At 36.2% G+C, this 14,664-nt stretch overlaps 3 protein-coding genes across 5 annotated transcripts; 1 reads left to right on the top strand and 2 right to left on the bottom strand.

Moving 5' to 3' along the window:
* Window positions 1-3,992, top strand: LOC140881119 (putative late blight resistance protein homolog R1A-3). Of its 2 annotated transcripts, XM_073286168.1 has the most exons (5): window positions 1-342; window positions 459-657; window positions 1,343-2,401; window positions 2,483-3,656; window positions 3,743-3,992. In XM_073286168.1, the coding sequence occupies exons 1-5, from the start codon at window positions 61-63 to the stop codon at window positions 3,744-3,746; spliced, it is 2,718 nt and encodes a 905-aa protein (XP_073142269.1). In that variant the 5' UTR covers window positions 1-60; the 3' UTR covers window positions 3,747-3,992. The 2 variants fall into 2 exon arrangements, with proteins under 2 accessions (XP_073142269.1, XP_073142268.1); XM_073286167.1 differs by having other exon boundaries at window positions 2-342; window positions 1,343-3,656.
* Window positions 3,993-4,134: 142 nt separating this feature from the next.
* LOC140881120 (endoglucanase 25-like) lies at window positions 4,135-6,590 on the bottom strand. 2 transcript variants are annotated; one of them, XM_073286170.1, is made up of 6 exons: window positions 6,095-6,590; window positions 5,708-6,018; window positions 5,181-5,636; window positions 4,960-5,095; window positions 4,694-4,866; window positions 4,135-4,616 (listed from the first exon to the last, which is right to left on the bottom strand). In XM_073286170.1, the coding sequence occupies exons 1-6, from the start codon at window positions 6,402-6,404 to the stop codon at window positions 4,242-4,244; spliced, it is 1,761 nt and encodes a 586-aa protein (XP_073142271.1). In that variant the 5' UTR covers window positions 6,405-6,590; the 3' UTR covers window positions 4,135-4,241. The 2 variants fall into 2 exon arrangements, with proteins under 2 accessions (XP_073142271.1, XP_073142270.1); XM_073286169.1 differs by having other exon boundaries at window positions 4,694-5,095.
* A 1,416-nt stretch (window positions 6,591-8,006) lies between these two features.
* Window positions 8,007-11,360, bottom strand: LOC140879818 (endoglucanase 25-like). Its single transcript, XM_073283737.1, has 6 exons — window positions 10,889-11,360; window positions 10,272-10,582; window positions 9,650-10,108; window positions 9,413-9,548; window positions 9,150-9,322; window positions 8,007-8,682 (listed from the first exon to the last, which is right to left on the bottom strand). The coding sequence occupies exons 1-6, from the start codon at window positions 11,256-11,258 to the stop codon at window positions 8,281-8,283; spliced, it is 1,851 nt and encodes a 616-aa protein (XP_073139838.1). The 5' UTR covers window positions 11,259-11,360; the 3' UTR covers window positions 8,007-8,280.
* Window positions 11,361-14,664: the final 3,304 nt, after the last annotated feature.

The raw sequence follows: 14,664 nt of genomic DNA, 5'->3' as shown, positions 1-14,664 counted from the left end.
TAGAATGAAAATCGTGTTGAAAGAGTTGACTAGAGATTCCTCAGTCAAACACACGCAGATATGGCGACGTACGGTGCAGTAGTTCCGTTGATGCAGGATTTACGATGGCTCTTGAGTTCCTTCAATCGAATTTATGATTTCGGCGAATTTTTAGGGCTTCCCGAGTGGAAACAGGGCCTTCAATTTCTGTACGAAAATGTTTGTTTGATGGATTCCTTGCTCAGACTCAGAGATTCCACCGCCGAAGGCTTTTACGATCCGGATTTGATTAAACGATTCGAGAGTCGGATCACAGATGTTGTTCACAGAGCCGGATCTTATATAGACCGGCATACAATTGATGTGAGATGTATTCAGAATTTATTTAGCTGAATGTACTGCTGTTGTATGATTCTAACTGTTAGTGTCAAAGTTTGTTTGATTTTAAGTTCCTTTTGCATTATTTTGTATGTAATTAGATCTTGGAAAAACTAGGGGCAAACCGACATTTGGATGATATGTCATCACCTTTTCCAGAAGACTTTCTGAGCATGACATCAAAAGGGTTGGAACTGATGAATGAAGAGACTGCTTGCATCAATGAAGAATTACAGAAGATTTCTGCTGACAGACAAAGTACCCAGAATTTTGTGGAGGATGATGGATCATCTATTGCAGGTAAGCTACATCGAATCAAGATGGAATCTCAAGACCATCCAATACATGACTAATTAGCTCATTCTTGGAAAATTAGGCAAGTCCTGTGATGTTTGAAAAATGTTTTTTTGGTCAAACATGTCCTGTGATCGTTTGAAATGCTTTGGTTTTTAGTCCTAATTTGTCGAAGTGAACAAGTGGCACCGGAAAATGCTCATGTGTCATCGAAAGTTGTTAATTTGGTCGATGGCGTGTCAAAAATTGGACCAATAACAAAAAATTTAAAATCAGTGCATCAAAACAAAAATTTGAAAACTTAATAGACAAAAACTCAAAATTAAACAAGTTTCTGAATCAAAAAAATTATTTAATTGTAATATATTGTCATTTTATAGTCAGAAGAAATGAGCACAGATTGTGTTTTTATTTGTAATTTATTGTCATTTTATAGTTAGAAGAAATGAGCATAAAGATTGTGTCTTTTCACCATTGGAAACACACTATCATATGTATATACATATAGATTTGCATGTAGAAAATATATTTTCTTTTGTTGTTTCTCGGCTTTTAGCCAAGTCACATTTAGGATCTCTAACTTTGTGACGGTCTCCTGAAACTCAAGTGAATCCGTTAATTATGACATGTGATTAAAAAAAATTGTAAAACCATTAAATACACGACTAATTAGTTTATTCTTGTAAATTAGGTAAGTCCGTTACTCCCCTGAACACGTCACACAGATCCCAAATGGATGGGGGCAAACTGGTGGGCCTTGAAAATGATTCGGTGAAAATGCTTGGTTGTTTGACTGGACTGCCATTAAAGCTTCAAGTTTTTGTAGTCACTGGTATGGCTGGTATTGGCAAGACGACTTTCGCCAGAAAATTGTATGAAGATCCTCTTGTTAGGCACCACTTTTATGTCCGTGTTTGGGTAACTATATCACAACACCATCGAGTTAAAGAAGTGTTGTTGGGCCTACTAAGTTACATAACCACTCTGTCAGATAAAATGTGTGAATGTAGCCACGAACAATTAAGAGAACTTGTGTACCAATGTTTGAAGGGTAAGAGGTATCTCATCATATTGGATGACATATGGGAGGAAAAAGATTGGAATGATTTGAGGATGATATTTCCAGATGATAAAAATGGTAGTAGAATTATAGTGACTAGTCGGCTGATTGTAGCTGTTAATGTGAGTCCAGATACCCCTCCCCACCACATGCAACATTTAAGTCTAGGTGAAAGTTGGGAACTACTTTGTTCAAAGGTCTTTGTGAACCAATCCTGCCCCCAAGAATTGATAAGAATTGGAAAGCAAATAGCATGGAGATGTCAAGGATTGCCCCTTGCAATAGTGGTGGTTGGAGGGCTTTTATTAAAGATGGACAAGACACTAAAAGTTTGGGAGGAAGTTGAGCAAAGTGTGGGCTCTTTGGTGATGAAAGACCCTCAGAATTGCGAAAACATTCTTGCTTTAAGTTATGACCATTTGTCTGATCCACTTAAAGCATGTTTCCTTTATATGGGAGTTTTTCCGGAAGATTACGGCATCCCTGTTCTGAAATTGATTTGGTTATGGATTGCTGAGGGCTTTATTCTTCCTGTGACTGGAAAAACATTGGAAGAAGTGGCTGAGGACTACTTGGAGGATCTCACAGCTAGAAGTCTTGTCATGGTAAAAAAGAGGTCCAATGGCAGGATCAAGATATGTTACATCCATGACCTCATGAGAGGCTTGAGCCTAAGAATATCTCATAAAAGTAACTTCTTTGGTATAATTGATAGTGCCAAACATTTGCGATCACTTCCTCACTGTCTGACACGCATCTCATTCCATGCAGCTTTTTTTCAGCAAAGGTACTTTGAATCTTATGAAGAGTGGTTGTCGGATGTTGCGTTTGATGATGTTATGATTGATTTTGAGAATCCGTCCTCGGCCATTTTTGGGAATACATACTTTAGTAAATCACTTCGATTCATTCGTTCATGCTTTTGCTTTGAAACTCTAATCGTTAAATTTTGGATGGCCACTGGCTTCAAACTACTTAGAGTGTTGGATATAATGTCTTTACATCTTCAGAGGCCACCACAAGAGATAAAATGTTTATTTAATTTGAGATACTTGGCACTAACCATAGTAGAATTATTAGGCGATTTATTTTCGTCTAATAAACTTCACAATCTACAGTCTTTGATAGTAAACTCCAATTGGGATGGCCTTTTACCCTTGGAATTATGGAAAATGTTGGACATGAGACATTTTCATATAAAAAGCAGTGGTCTGCCTTTTTCGGAAAATTCGCGCCCTCGAATTATTTCAAGGTCGCGTGATGAGATTCCGAACTTGTCAAAATTCAGTTTACTTCCAAATTTACTTTCTCTATCTACAATACGCCCTGAAAGTTGTTCTGAGAAAGTGTTTCAGTCCATGCCCAAATTGATGAAATTGGGAATATTTGAAACTGAAGATGACAAGGAACATCGTGGGTGGTTCAAATATCTTTTATGGTTACCAGAACTCGAGTCACTAAAGTACACTTTCTCTAACCCATTTGTCACTAGAATACTTAGAGCTGATCGTTTTCCATCGTGTAATGTTTTCCCTCCAAAGCTGTTGAAATTGAGCCTGAGTGGGACCTCATATCCATGGGAAGATATGGTCAAATTGAGTCTCTTACCCAAACTAGAAGTGCTCAAGCTTAAAAATTATGCCTTCTCTGGACCAGTGTGGAAATCAACAGAAGGTGGTTTTCGTCGTCTCAAATTCCTGCAAATTGGAAGCACAGATCTTGTGCGCTGGGAGTCCAATGGCACTCATTTTCCAAGCCTTCAACACATTGTCTTGAGGCATTGCAGATCGCTGACAGAAATTCCTCATGACATAGGTGAAGCTCCTCTACTAGAGAAGATTGAATTGCATTGTTGTGGGGAGTCTGCTGTAAAATCTGCAAGGCAAATACAAGAAGAACACCAAAACATGGGCAATGATTTGCTTACTGTTTATATCACAGAAAGGTAAGTAAACTATAATAAAATAGTATTTTGGAGGCTTTCATCTTCACAGGAACTCATGGAATTTCTTGTTGACTGGCAACCAGCAGGTGATGGTTTCTATTCTCAAGAAACGGATGTGGTAGTGGACTGCTCAAATTTGTATTGTTAAATGGGAGGCAGGAACTCCGTGGGCAGAATGAGCTGAAAAATAGCTGCCTGTAAAGCATTACGGACATAGGTGAACTATATGTCTTTGCAGTATTTTTATCTTCACTTCATAAGAACAAGTTCTTGAAGTTTACAGCATGTATTCCAATATCTTCTATCGTGAAGCTATGCTTGAAGAGTTATAATTAATCTCTTGTATGAAATGTTTTGTTGAATTCAAGCAAAGTAATCAAAGATTAAACAAATTATTTAGAACATGAAGTGACTGGCTATATGTAACTAGCGAGACTCCACACCCACCCCCTATAAGAATCGCGATGATGATACAATCAAGCCGCGGTCGGTCACACGCATGTTGCATCCATTGTTTGATATCTTAATCTTATTAACCAAAACTGAATGAAATATGATGAAGTAAGATGATGGCTTCAAAGAAGTTTATGGTGGTGGAAACGGGGGTGGCACTGCAGAGAAAATTGTGTTCTTGTCTATCCCTAGGTTTGCATCTCCAGAGAGAGCAACAAGAGCTGCAACTAAGCCAGCATTGCCTGCAAGAGTCGGTTCTGTATAGTTGTAATTTGCACGCACATCATGGAAACCATCGTCCCTGTCCGGACCAGCAACCATGGCTCCAACGATAGTATTAGGATCTGGCTTGGATGAGTCCCTCCACTTCCATCCTCCCGTGCAGCTATACTTGAACTGGTTATTAGGAATCGATGCACCTCTATGGTGGACGTGCTTCGGGTAGTGCTCTCCAAATCCCACCACATAACTCATATTTCTTGGGTTCTTACCGAGAATGTAATCCATCTGAAACATACACAATATCACTAGCTATATGCAACGAATTGAAACATTGTTTCAATTAGAAAGAGTGTGTCTGGTACCTGCTTCTGGGCGAACTGGCGGAGGACATCAGATGTGTAGAACTGGGATCCACAGAACCAACCCGGTGTCTCGGAAGCTTTCATGTAATCACCAAATAGCATTGCAAGGAAGGCTGCGTTGACTACAAACTGAAGAGGCTGAGGTTTTCCGTCATTTAATTGGATCATGCCTCCTGTACAAAGATCAAGCAATAATTCATTCAGAAACCTCACAGAACTGAAATATTTATAGTCGATACGTTGCAAGTAGAGATTATTTTTTTTACCTTTTGTTCGGTTGAACTTTGAGAAATCTGGTAAGAATGAGCACATGAATGTTCTGGTCTGGTCCTCAAATGCTCTCAAAATTCCCGCGTACGGATAACCAGGGCTACGGAATATCCTTAAACGACTCAGAAGAACCTACAGTTTGAAACTAGCTAATCGAAATCCTTTGAATGGTCTAATGAAAGAAAGTGCTGAATCAGGTATGTTTTAATATGAATACCTGAGCTCCAGCAAGCTTATTATCCCAACTCAGTACACCGTTGAAACGGCCTCCGGAAAAAGCACCTGCGTGTTTAGCAATACCAGGAGTTGTAGCAAGTAGAAGATAGGAAGAATTCCCAGTAGCATAATACAGCCAAGCTGCACCCCAAATGAATTCATCCCAGTAACCATTGGAATTATAGAAAACTTGGGCATCACCACCCAAGCTGTATCTACCGCGCTGCCTCCTAGAGAATTTAAAGAGAGTTTTAGCACCATAGACAAGCTTTTCCGAGTACGCCTTGTCGTCCCTGAATACAATGGACGCAGAGGCCAAAGCAGCAGCCATTTCCGCGGCAAGATCCGAGCCACTAAGGCATTCGGAAACTGGTCTATCATAATCAATGTCTTCTGGACGAGTCCAACAGTAGTGATCATTGCGGACCGGTCGTCCCCAGGTATTGCCTACTCCAACCTACCAAGAAAACTCAATATACTACTTAATAAATCAGAGCCAAACAAGTGCAATATGCTTTTGTGCATTACCTGCGACACGATTCGATCAATGATATCAGCAGTGTTGTCAAAAGTTTTGAGCAAGTAATCAGTCCCCCACTTGATAACTCCTTTGACATGATCAAGTTCTCCGGCTGCTGAATACTTTGCTCTGTATTCTATCACGCTCCAACTCAGCATTGTCATGGCGAAAGCTTGAGGGAAATTGAACTTGATCGCGTCGCCCGCGTCGTGATATCCACCGGCCAGATCACTGAATAAAGATGAAGAATCAGAGATGCCGTCTTTTACACATGAGTCTCCCCTCCATGGCACGTTGTTGGTCTTTGGTAGTCTTCCCGCTGAGAACAGAGATATGAAACAAGATTGATTTCAAGAAAATATGAGAGTTTTCCTTCAAACCGAGCATTTACTCACAACGTTGAGCATTGAAGAACATGAGCGCTTTGCTCAGAGCTGCGGTGTAATTGACCCGCGGCGGCCGCCGGTGGTGTGTAATCTTCCGTCTTAGGAAGTTGGCGTTTTCGGTCGCTCTACTAAGCGGGGAGATTCTGGTACGGACTCCGCTGATTGACGACGTTTTAACGATCAATGCGATTGATCCAGTGGCAACAATAAGCAGTAGAATGTACACAAGGAACTTCTTGGTATTCATCTTCTTTGTCTGTTCTCCACCGGAACTCAGCTGCCGCCATGCTGCCGCCTCATTGTTGTCCGCATATATCATTTTCGCAAGAATTGAAATGGATCGAAGACAAAAAGGGATTGCTGGGGAGGATGGATTTGCTAAATTTTTGTATCAGAGTGAATGCATGGGAGGTTTTGGGAGCTTTTTTTATCAGTTTTATTTTTTTCATGTGCAATTAAGTCAAACGTTTTTTGAGAAATTATATTAGACTTTGCTGAAAAAAAGGTGAATGAGACTATAGTTGATGTATCTAAAGATATATTTATGTTTATTTTAAAAAGATTTGTGCATAAATTTCGAATTTGTTATTTAAAAAAATATCATTTTTAGTCCTATTAAGTATGGATATGAGTGGACGAAGTCAACAGAATATCATAAATAAGATTAGTTATTGCCTATTGGACAAGCTGACTTTTTTGCATGTGAACTCTCCCAATTCAGCGTGATCTGCAATATGCAGGTGGATATATATATATATATATATATATATATATATATATATATATATATATATTATAAAGGGGATTTAAAACTTTTATCAAATTAAATTATTATTTATAGAAATTAGTAATATAGAATGGTGGGGGAATTATTGCTCGTTTAAATGACGTTAAGAAAGTGCCAACGAAATCCAATCTTTTCTCAGACTTAAATTAAGAATGTTATGTGTTCGGTTGTTGTGGGTATTTAATATTTGAGGTAAAATATCATTTTGAATTAATAAACTATCATACCATGATAGCATTATCTTTCTACTGTTACGTGTTCGGTTGTTGTGGGTATTTAATATTTGAGGTAAAATATCATTTTGAATTAATAAACTATCATTACCATGATAATTCATCTTTCTACGATACCTAAAAATTGGATTAAAATAAATTAATGATTTTTTAGGTCAATGTGGAATTATAGAATGAAAATAGATTATTTAAAAATCAACATAATGTCGAAAAACATTTTTACCAGAATAATATACGTTTTTCCATCATTGGTCATCTCTCAAAATTTTTTGTTTCTTTATCACTGAAGACAATTTTTTGCAAAACTTAAAATTATAAAAATGAATAAAAAAGGTCAAAAAATATGATACAATACATTAAATTATGAGTACGGCCGTTTTTTCTGAGTTGGCGGAAAAGTTGTATCAGTGTTGACTGTTGACTCTCCAATCTGTGATCTTGAAGTCACAAATACTATGGTAGTGCTAGATAATTGATATTGCTTCTAAAATGCATTTTTTTAGCTTTTCCCTCTCAATATTTTCTAAAAGCAATCTCAACATAAAATTCGGCCCATCTTGGAAATTCGGCCCATTTTGAACTCAACATAAAAAACAAACCAGTAAAAAACTATCCAACGGTCTTATTATCACAAATGAGTCTCACTCCATACAGAATTAAATAAAGTTGGATCCTGTTTAGCCAGTGGAGAGGCAATTTAAATTTAAATTGCATAAATAAAACTAAGGCTCCGCAAGAAATGAGCTTAACAAATTACTTTTCGGACATATTTTTAGAAGAAAATTATCTGTCTGATGCATTGGAGGAGTTCTCCTGAACCATGCACAGATGATGGTATTGCACACAGAGGTGGGTCCAAATTTTTTTTAATCCAACATAGGGTCAAATTAAAAAATGCAGAATGTTTACTTTCAAACTATAATATCAAAAGAATAAAGGTCCGTTTCATACATACATACTATATATATCACAGCATTGAATTACATGACATTGGCCCCAAATTCTTCTTCAAGCAGTCCAACCCTCCTATTCTAACCATCCTATATAAGCCTGTGAGTTTTTCTTTTTTGTAATTGACATCCCAAAACATGAAAAAGATAACAGGGGGAAAAAAAAGGATAAAATACCACTTTGAATGTTGACTGTCACGCACGATGAAAAACTATGGCGTCAACTCATGGCTTCCATGGAGCTGGTGGCGGTGGAGGTACTGGAAACATGGGTGGCACTGCAGAGAAAATGGTGTTCTTGTCGATTTCCATGGTAGAACCTCCAGATAGAGCAATAAGAGCTGCAACTAATCCAGCATTGCCTGCGAGTGTTGGTTCTGTATAATTGTAATTTGTTCGCACGTCATGGAAACCATCTTGCCTGTCCGGACCAGCAACCATGGCTCCGACAAGAATATTTGGATTTGGTTTCGTCGAGTCCCTCCATTTCCATCCTCCTGTGCAGCTGTACTTGACTTGGTTCTTAGGAATTGATGCCCCTCTATGGTGAACGTGCTTTGGATAGTGGTTTCCAAATCCCACCACATAACTCATCTGTCTTGGGTTCTTACCAAGAATGTAATCAATCTGAAAGGTGAATAATGACACAAGCTCCATTAATACTCCTTGATAAATTTGCCAACATTATAAGAAGGAAGAGTCATAGTTAACAAAAGCACATGTACTCAGGCTCAAGGCTCAATCCTCACATCAAGTAAGCAAGGGCAAACCTTCATGACGTACATTGGCCATGAAGCACAAGCCACGGTGCTTCAAATGCCTAAAGTGGCTTTAAAGTTGGCCTTAAATGTAGTGATGGTGAATTCAAAAAAAATGCAGATTAATAATGTTTATTTGTCGTGTAGAAACCATAGTAAATTAATGTCATTCAAAAGTTTGACATTCAAATTGAATGATGTAATAAATCTTCTTCAAATATTTATACTTTCAGTATATTATCCATTAATATGCTTATTTTCTCTAAGGTGTGTGCCTGTGCTGGCCTGCTTCGCCTAGCACTTGAGCATGCTTTATGATACTCAATCATGTAGTACCTGAGTCTGAGCGAATTCCCTAAGAGTATCAGTTGAGTAGAAATGTGGTCCACAGTACCACCCAGGAGTATCGGCAGCCTTCATATAGTCACTAAACAATGTTGCAAGGAACGCTGCATTGACTACATACTGAAGAGGCTGAGGCGCTCCATGATTTAATTGGATCATGCCTCCTGCCAAAGGTGCACAAAAACTTTAATCAGAAACATTACAGAACTGAACTACTTGCTCTGGATAAGTTCCAAGGAAGTAAAGTTGATTACCTTTCGTTCGGTTAAATGTTGAAAATTCTGGCAAGAACGAGCACATGAAAATGCTGGTCTGGTTGTGAAATGTACTCAAAATTTCTTCATATGGGTAACCAGGGCTCAGGAACAATCTTAGACGACTCAGAAGCACCTACGTGCGAATAGTTTCAATTTCATCAACAATCAGGCAAACCCATTGACACAGCAATGTGTAACAATGTTCGGCAGAATGCCATCTTAATTTCACATTACCTGAGCTCCAGCAAGCTTATTTTCCCAACTCAGCACACCATAAAACGGGCTTCCCCAAAAAGCACCGGCGTGTTTTGCAAGACCAGGAGCTGTGGCAAGCTGAAGATAGGAAGAATTCCCAGTAGCATAATAGAGCCAAGATGCACCCCACACAAATTCATCCCAGTAACTGGTGGAATTATAGAAAATGGACGCCTCGTTGCCAGAACTGTATCTACCACGCTGATCCCTCGCAAATTTGAATAGGGTTCTGGCTCCATGGACAAGCTTCTGCGAGTAGACCTTATTGTCCTTGAAAACAATGGAGGCAGAAGCCAAAGCAGCAGCCATTTCCGCAGCAAGATCCGAGCAACTACTACATTCAAGAACAGGTCTCTCATAATCAATGTCCTCTGGGCGAGTCCAACAGTAATGATCATTGGGGGTTGTCGATCCCCCCGTGGTATCACCTGCACCAACCTACACCAAGAAAGAATAATTAGAAAGTAAATATCAAGGACACCAATTTCTTGAGCAACTTCCGTCGGGCAAAGTGATCAAATATCAAGTTACACAAACTTTTCTCTTTCAATAATTAAGTACAAAAAATTGAACTTTAAACAAGTCATAGATAACTAACTACCTGCATCACAATTCGATCTATGGTATCGGCAGTGTTATTGAAGGTCTTGAGGAAGTAATCAGTACCCCACTTGATAATATCTTTGACATGATTAAGTTCTCCAGCTGCTTCATACTTTGCACTGTATTCGATCACACTCCAACTCAACATTGTCATCGCAAAAGATTGAGGGAAATTGAACTTGATCGCATCACCAGCATCGTAATAGCCACCAGACAGATCTTTAAACAGAGTAGTAGAATCAGACTTTCCATCGTTTACACACGAGTTTCCCCTCCATGATACATTATTATGCTTTGGTAGTTTTCCAGCTGCAAAAATTAATATCGAACATCAGAAAATATGTAATTCACAGCCTTCGATCCCGATGAAACTGATAAGATCGAAAATCATAATCATTCAGACAAATCAATACAATTGTAAATATATATATATACCACTGTTGATCTCCCCTCCTTACAAGTTACATCTATTATCAATATTATATTCATTCATGATTAATTCTCAAAATCTAACATTTCTCTATCCAGATTCATGAGATCCAGTCAATCCAATAGCAAATTCAACAGCCTACTATTAAATATAAAATGCTGACCAACAGTAACGTATTCACTTACAGCGTTGAGCATTAAAGAACATGAGAGCCTTGTTGAGCGCAAGAGTGTAATTATCCGGCGGCGGCGGGCGGTGGTGATGCCGAGGCACAGTCTTAACAATCAGAGTGATGAATCCAGCCAACAATCCAGCGGCGACAATAGTCCCCACCGTCCACACAAAGAGCTTCCTGCTGACGATAATGCATCCCAGATCCACATACTTCTTCTTCTTCTGCTCCCCTGGACCAAGCAGCCAGCTCTGCTGCGTCTCGTCCAGCGGCCGGGACAGCGCCGCCCTGTCGTAATCATGCAAATTCCTGCTCCGGTCATCGTCGGTGGCGGAATCAGCCGCAATCTCCAGCGTCCCTCCCCATGGATCACGGCCGTACATGGCGAGTGATGGATACTAAACGAATCGAAAATCGAAGCAAATGCGGAAGAGGGAGTAAAATGGAAGTGGGAGCTGGTGGAATTGGAATTGTGGGGGGTTTTTGTTTTGTTATTGTAGTATGAATATTAATATTAATATGAATTATAGGAATTTGTTGATGAAAATGACTGCTGGCCTAATGGACAGAGACTCTCTGTCTAATTATTATTATAATTATAAATATAAAAAAAAATTATTGGTTAGTTGTGTGTTATTAATTTTTTGAAACAAGTTGTGTATTATTATATAGTAAATAGTATGCATAATATTATTATTATATGAATCATGTCTACTGGCAAGATCTTTGTCATTTACTACTAATGTGGACTATTTGGTAATTGTGGTCAATAGATAATTAATATTCAATTGTCTTTTATTACCTTGTGATTTGTCCTTTCAATTGTTTATGTTAATCTTTTTTGTACATGGGATTATATATATATATATATATATATATATATATATATGAACCGAATAAATTTGTTAAAGAGTTTTAATAATAGAAAATATATATATAATTGGTAATTTTTTCACCATAACTTTTGTATTCATATTTCTTGATAATTAATAATTTGTCTGATTTTATAAAATAATGTTGAAAGAAATTGGATTTATTTCTCTTAAAAAGTGTTTACAGTCATTAAGAAAAAGTGATAGTTAGATTTTTGGCTTTAAAAAATAACTTTTGTTTGTTTTTTAAACCCAAATTATGTGTTAGTTTATGCTTAAGTTAGTTGAAATTCAAAATTTAGTCATATGGTGATTATAATTTTTCAAAAATAGTTAAATTAAAAAGGTTAATGTTAAAATATCTTTAATCAAATATTTATGAAACACTACCTAAATTTGATTTTTAGATTTTTACATTTGTTTTCAAACACTAATACACTACCAACTTTTGATTTTTCTGACTTTTTTTATAATCTATAAATTAATCACTCCTACAAAAACATAATTATTACAAACACTATCTTATTTATTTTATTTTTAATAATGTATAATTAATCTTGTGGCAAAACCCTTTGTTTGTCCACCGACAGAAATGTGACGTTGCACCGGACCGACACCAAAAACCAACTCATATTTGTGTATTCTAATAGACAGCTTCGTTTTGGGCTCCACTTTTTTTTTATTTAAAAAATAAATAAAATTGCATTTCTGAATATTACTCTAGCCAACTTATTTCTTTTGTATTATTAATAATAATTATTTATTGCCTAGTTATAGTTGTATTAGGTGGTTGCCTCCTTGGTACCCAGCGATGACCCTTCGACAATTACGATTTGGGGTTTTTTTTTTTTTTTATATATTAATGTAGTTGGTTTTTTGCGAATTAAATATTATTCGAGAAATTTCAATTAAATTAAAAAATAATCACGTTTATTGATTTTTATACTTTCATTGATTGTTAAATGCTTGAAAAGCTAACCATTTATTTTAGGACACCTTGTTTATTGATGTTCATGGTTTGTTGCGACGGTAACCTAAAATCATCAATGTTTAATGCATTAGTAATATATTTTATTATTATTATTATTATTATTAAACCAAGTTGTGATCGAACAAATTAAAAATGGCAAAACTCGGTGATCTTTTATAAGTTTAAATTGCTCAAAAATCTCCAATGCAAACATGTTTTGCTCTGCACTTTTTAGCCACTTTTTTGTACCACAATTTTTGTTAATTTGTATCACATTTTGTATGATTTTGTACCACATCTTGTATGATTTTATACCACATTTTATGACTAAAGATCCCAAAATAAAACATGTTTGCATTTGAGAATTTTTGAGCAAATTACCCCTTTTATAATTTGAACGGAAATAAGGGCTGAAAAGAAAATCATACAATGCTCTCGAATTAATTCTCTTCAAGTCATGCAACTCAAATTAAGTGCAACCAGTACATATTTAATAATGAGTTCACACGTCGATCGGTTTAAAAAAAACATAAAATACCTAAAAAATATATGTGAACAAGAACCATAACATGCCATGCATGCTCGAATGGCGTGACTACAAAAGTGATTTTATGATAAATAAATATTTATTTATTCGGTTCATTTTAATTTTCTGAAATTAAACTGCTAATATCACAAGTTTGTTAAATTCTAACATAAAATTATGAGTTGTATATGTGTTGACACCCACACTTTCAAATGATGAGGGGATTGAAAAATCAGAACGCAAAGACACACGAATTTTACTTGGTTCGGATATTGCTATCCTACATCCAAGGTTTTAGGATTTACCCCAATATGAATCCACTATCAATATAAGTAATCGAGTTATAACACTTCGAACCTCACAGAGATACAATCTAACAAGAGTCAATTGCTATAATCTCTAATTTACGGTCATTATTATTTTACGTCAATATATTAGCAGTTTAGAATAAGAAATTATCAACAATTCATGTAAGCTTATAATATAAGTGTTATGTTTATTGTAGTTTTACATTAACACAATATTGATATTGAAACATATCTAATTATTTCAGCTCGATCGAGTTTTCTATTTTTTTATTAATCTTGAAAAATTATGACATGCATCGGGCTATGAATTCGTCTTATTTTCTACCTCATGTATGTATAATTTATTTTTTATTTGTTAATAATTGAGATATGTTAATAAAAATATATTGAAGCCCCTAAGGAAGTGTCCAAGTTAATGGAGTAGGTGAACTCTTGACCAGAGGTCAGAAGTTCGATTCCCCTTACCAACACCTTTATGGAATATCCTGTCACACATGGTTTGTCTAGTGTGGTTTATCTGACTAACGTATTTTGCAGGCTATTCCATTAGTCCGAAGATTTACCCGGTGCCCACCGAAGATAGCAGCTGTGGGTTCCCACGTCACAAAAAAATATATTAAATATGATTTTGTAATTTTTTATATTATATGTTGATCACTATTGATTTATGAAAAAAATTGGTATAGATACTGCATTCTAAACTTTAATTTAAATTATTGCGTCAAATATTTTTTATTTTATATTGAGATTTTTATTTCTTTAACGATTTTTCATATCATGTGTTTTTTATTATCCATGAAATAATCATTATTATCGTCATATTTAATAACAATTCTTGTGATACTATGTTCAACAATCATTTGTATTTTTCTACCGTTATTATTTAATTAGACAGTCTCTTTTTTATGCCAAAAATATTTACTCGCAAAAAAATAACAATAATTTCATTATTCTCATTTGCATTCTGGTATGTTATCATCTTTCATTACTTTTATGTCAGTATCGTAAACGATCAATATATTTATTGGACATTTTCTTTTCTTTTTTGATTTCTCGTTTTTCAAAATCTAATGATCTCTTTTTGCTTACAATGCTCTCATTGCTGAAATTTTT

Source organism: Henckelia pumila, chromosome 2, assembly GCF_033568475.1.
Source record: "Henckelia pumila isolate YLH828 chromosome 2, ASM3356847v2, whole genome shotgun sequence".
Lineage (NCBI taxonomy): Eukaryota > Viridiplantae > Streptophyta > Magnoliopsida > Lamiales > Gesneriaceae > Henckelia > Henckelia pumila.
Note: the sequence above shows the minus strand (reverse complement) of the source record. Positions and strands in the feature narration are given on the sequence as shown.

Bases quoted from the DNA above. Each gene is read 5' to 3' on its own strand.
- LOC140881119 (XM_073286167.1), top strand. From the start codon at position 61: ATGGCGACGTACGGTGCAGTAGTTCCGTTGATGCAGGATTTACGATGG. The intron at 343-458 runs GTGAGATGTATT...GTATGTAATTAG, and splicing joins TAGACCGGCATACAATTGAT to ATCTTGGAAAAACTAGGGGC. The intron at 658-1,342 runs GTAAGCTACATC...CTTGTAAATTAG, and splicing joins TGATGGATCATCTATTGCAG to GTAAGTCCGTTACTCCCCTG.
- LOC140881120 (XM_073286169.1), bottom strand. From the start codon at position 6,404: ATGATATATGCGGACAACAATGAGGCGGCAGCATGGCGGCAGCTGAGT. The intron at 5,637-5,707 runs GTAATGCACAAA...TTTTCTTGGTAG, and splicing joins TTGATCGAATCGTGTCGCAG to GTTGGAGTAGGCAATACCTG. The intron at 4,617-4,693 runs GTACCAGACACA...TGTATGTTTCAG, and splicing joins GCCAGTTCGCCCAGAAGCAG to ATGGATTACATTCTCGGTAA.
- LOC140879818 (XM_073283737.1), bottom strand. From the start codon at position 11,258: ATGTACGGCCGTGATCCATGGGGAGGGACGCTGGAGATTGCGGCTGAT. The intron at 9,549-9,649 runs GTAATGTGAAAT...ATTCGCACGTAG, and splicing joins ATAAGCTTGCTGGAGCTCAG to GTGCTTCTGAGTCGTCTAAG. The intron at 8,683-9,149 runs GTACTACATGAT...TTCACCTTTCAG, and splicing joins GGGAATTCGCTCAGACTCAG to ATTGATTACATTCTTGGTAA.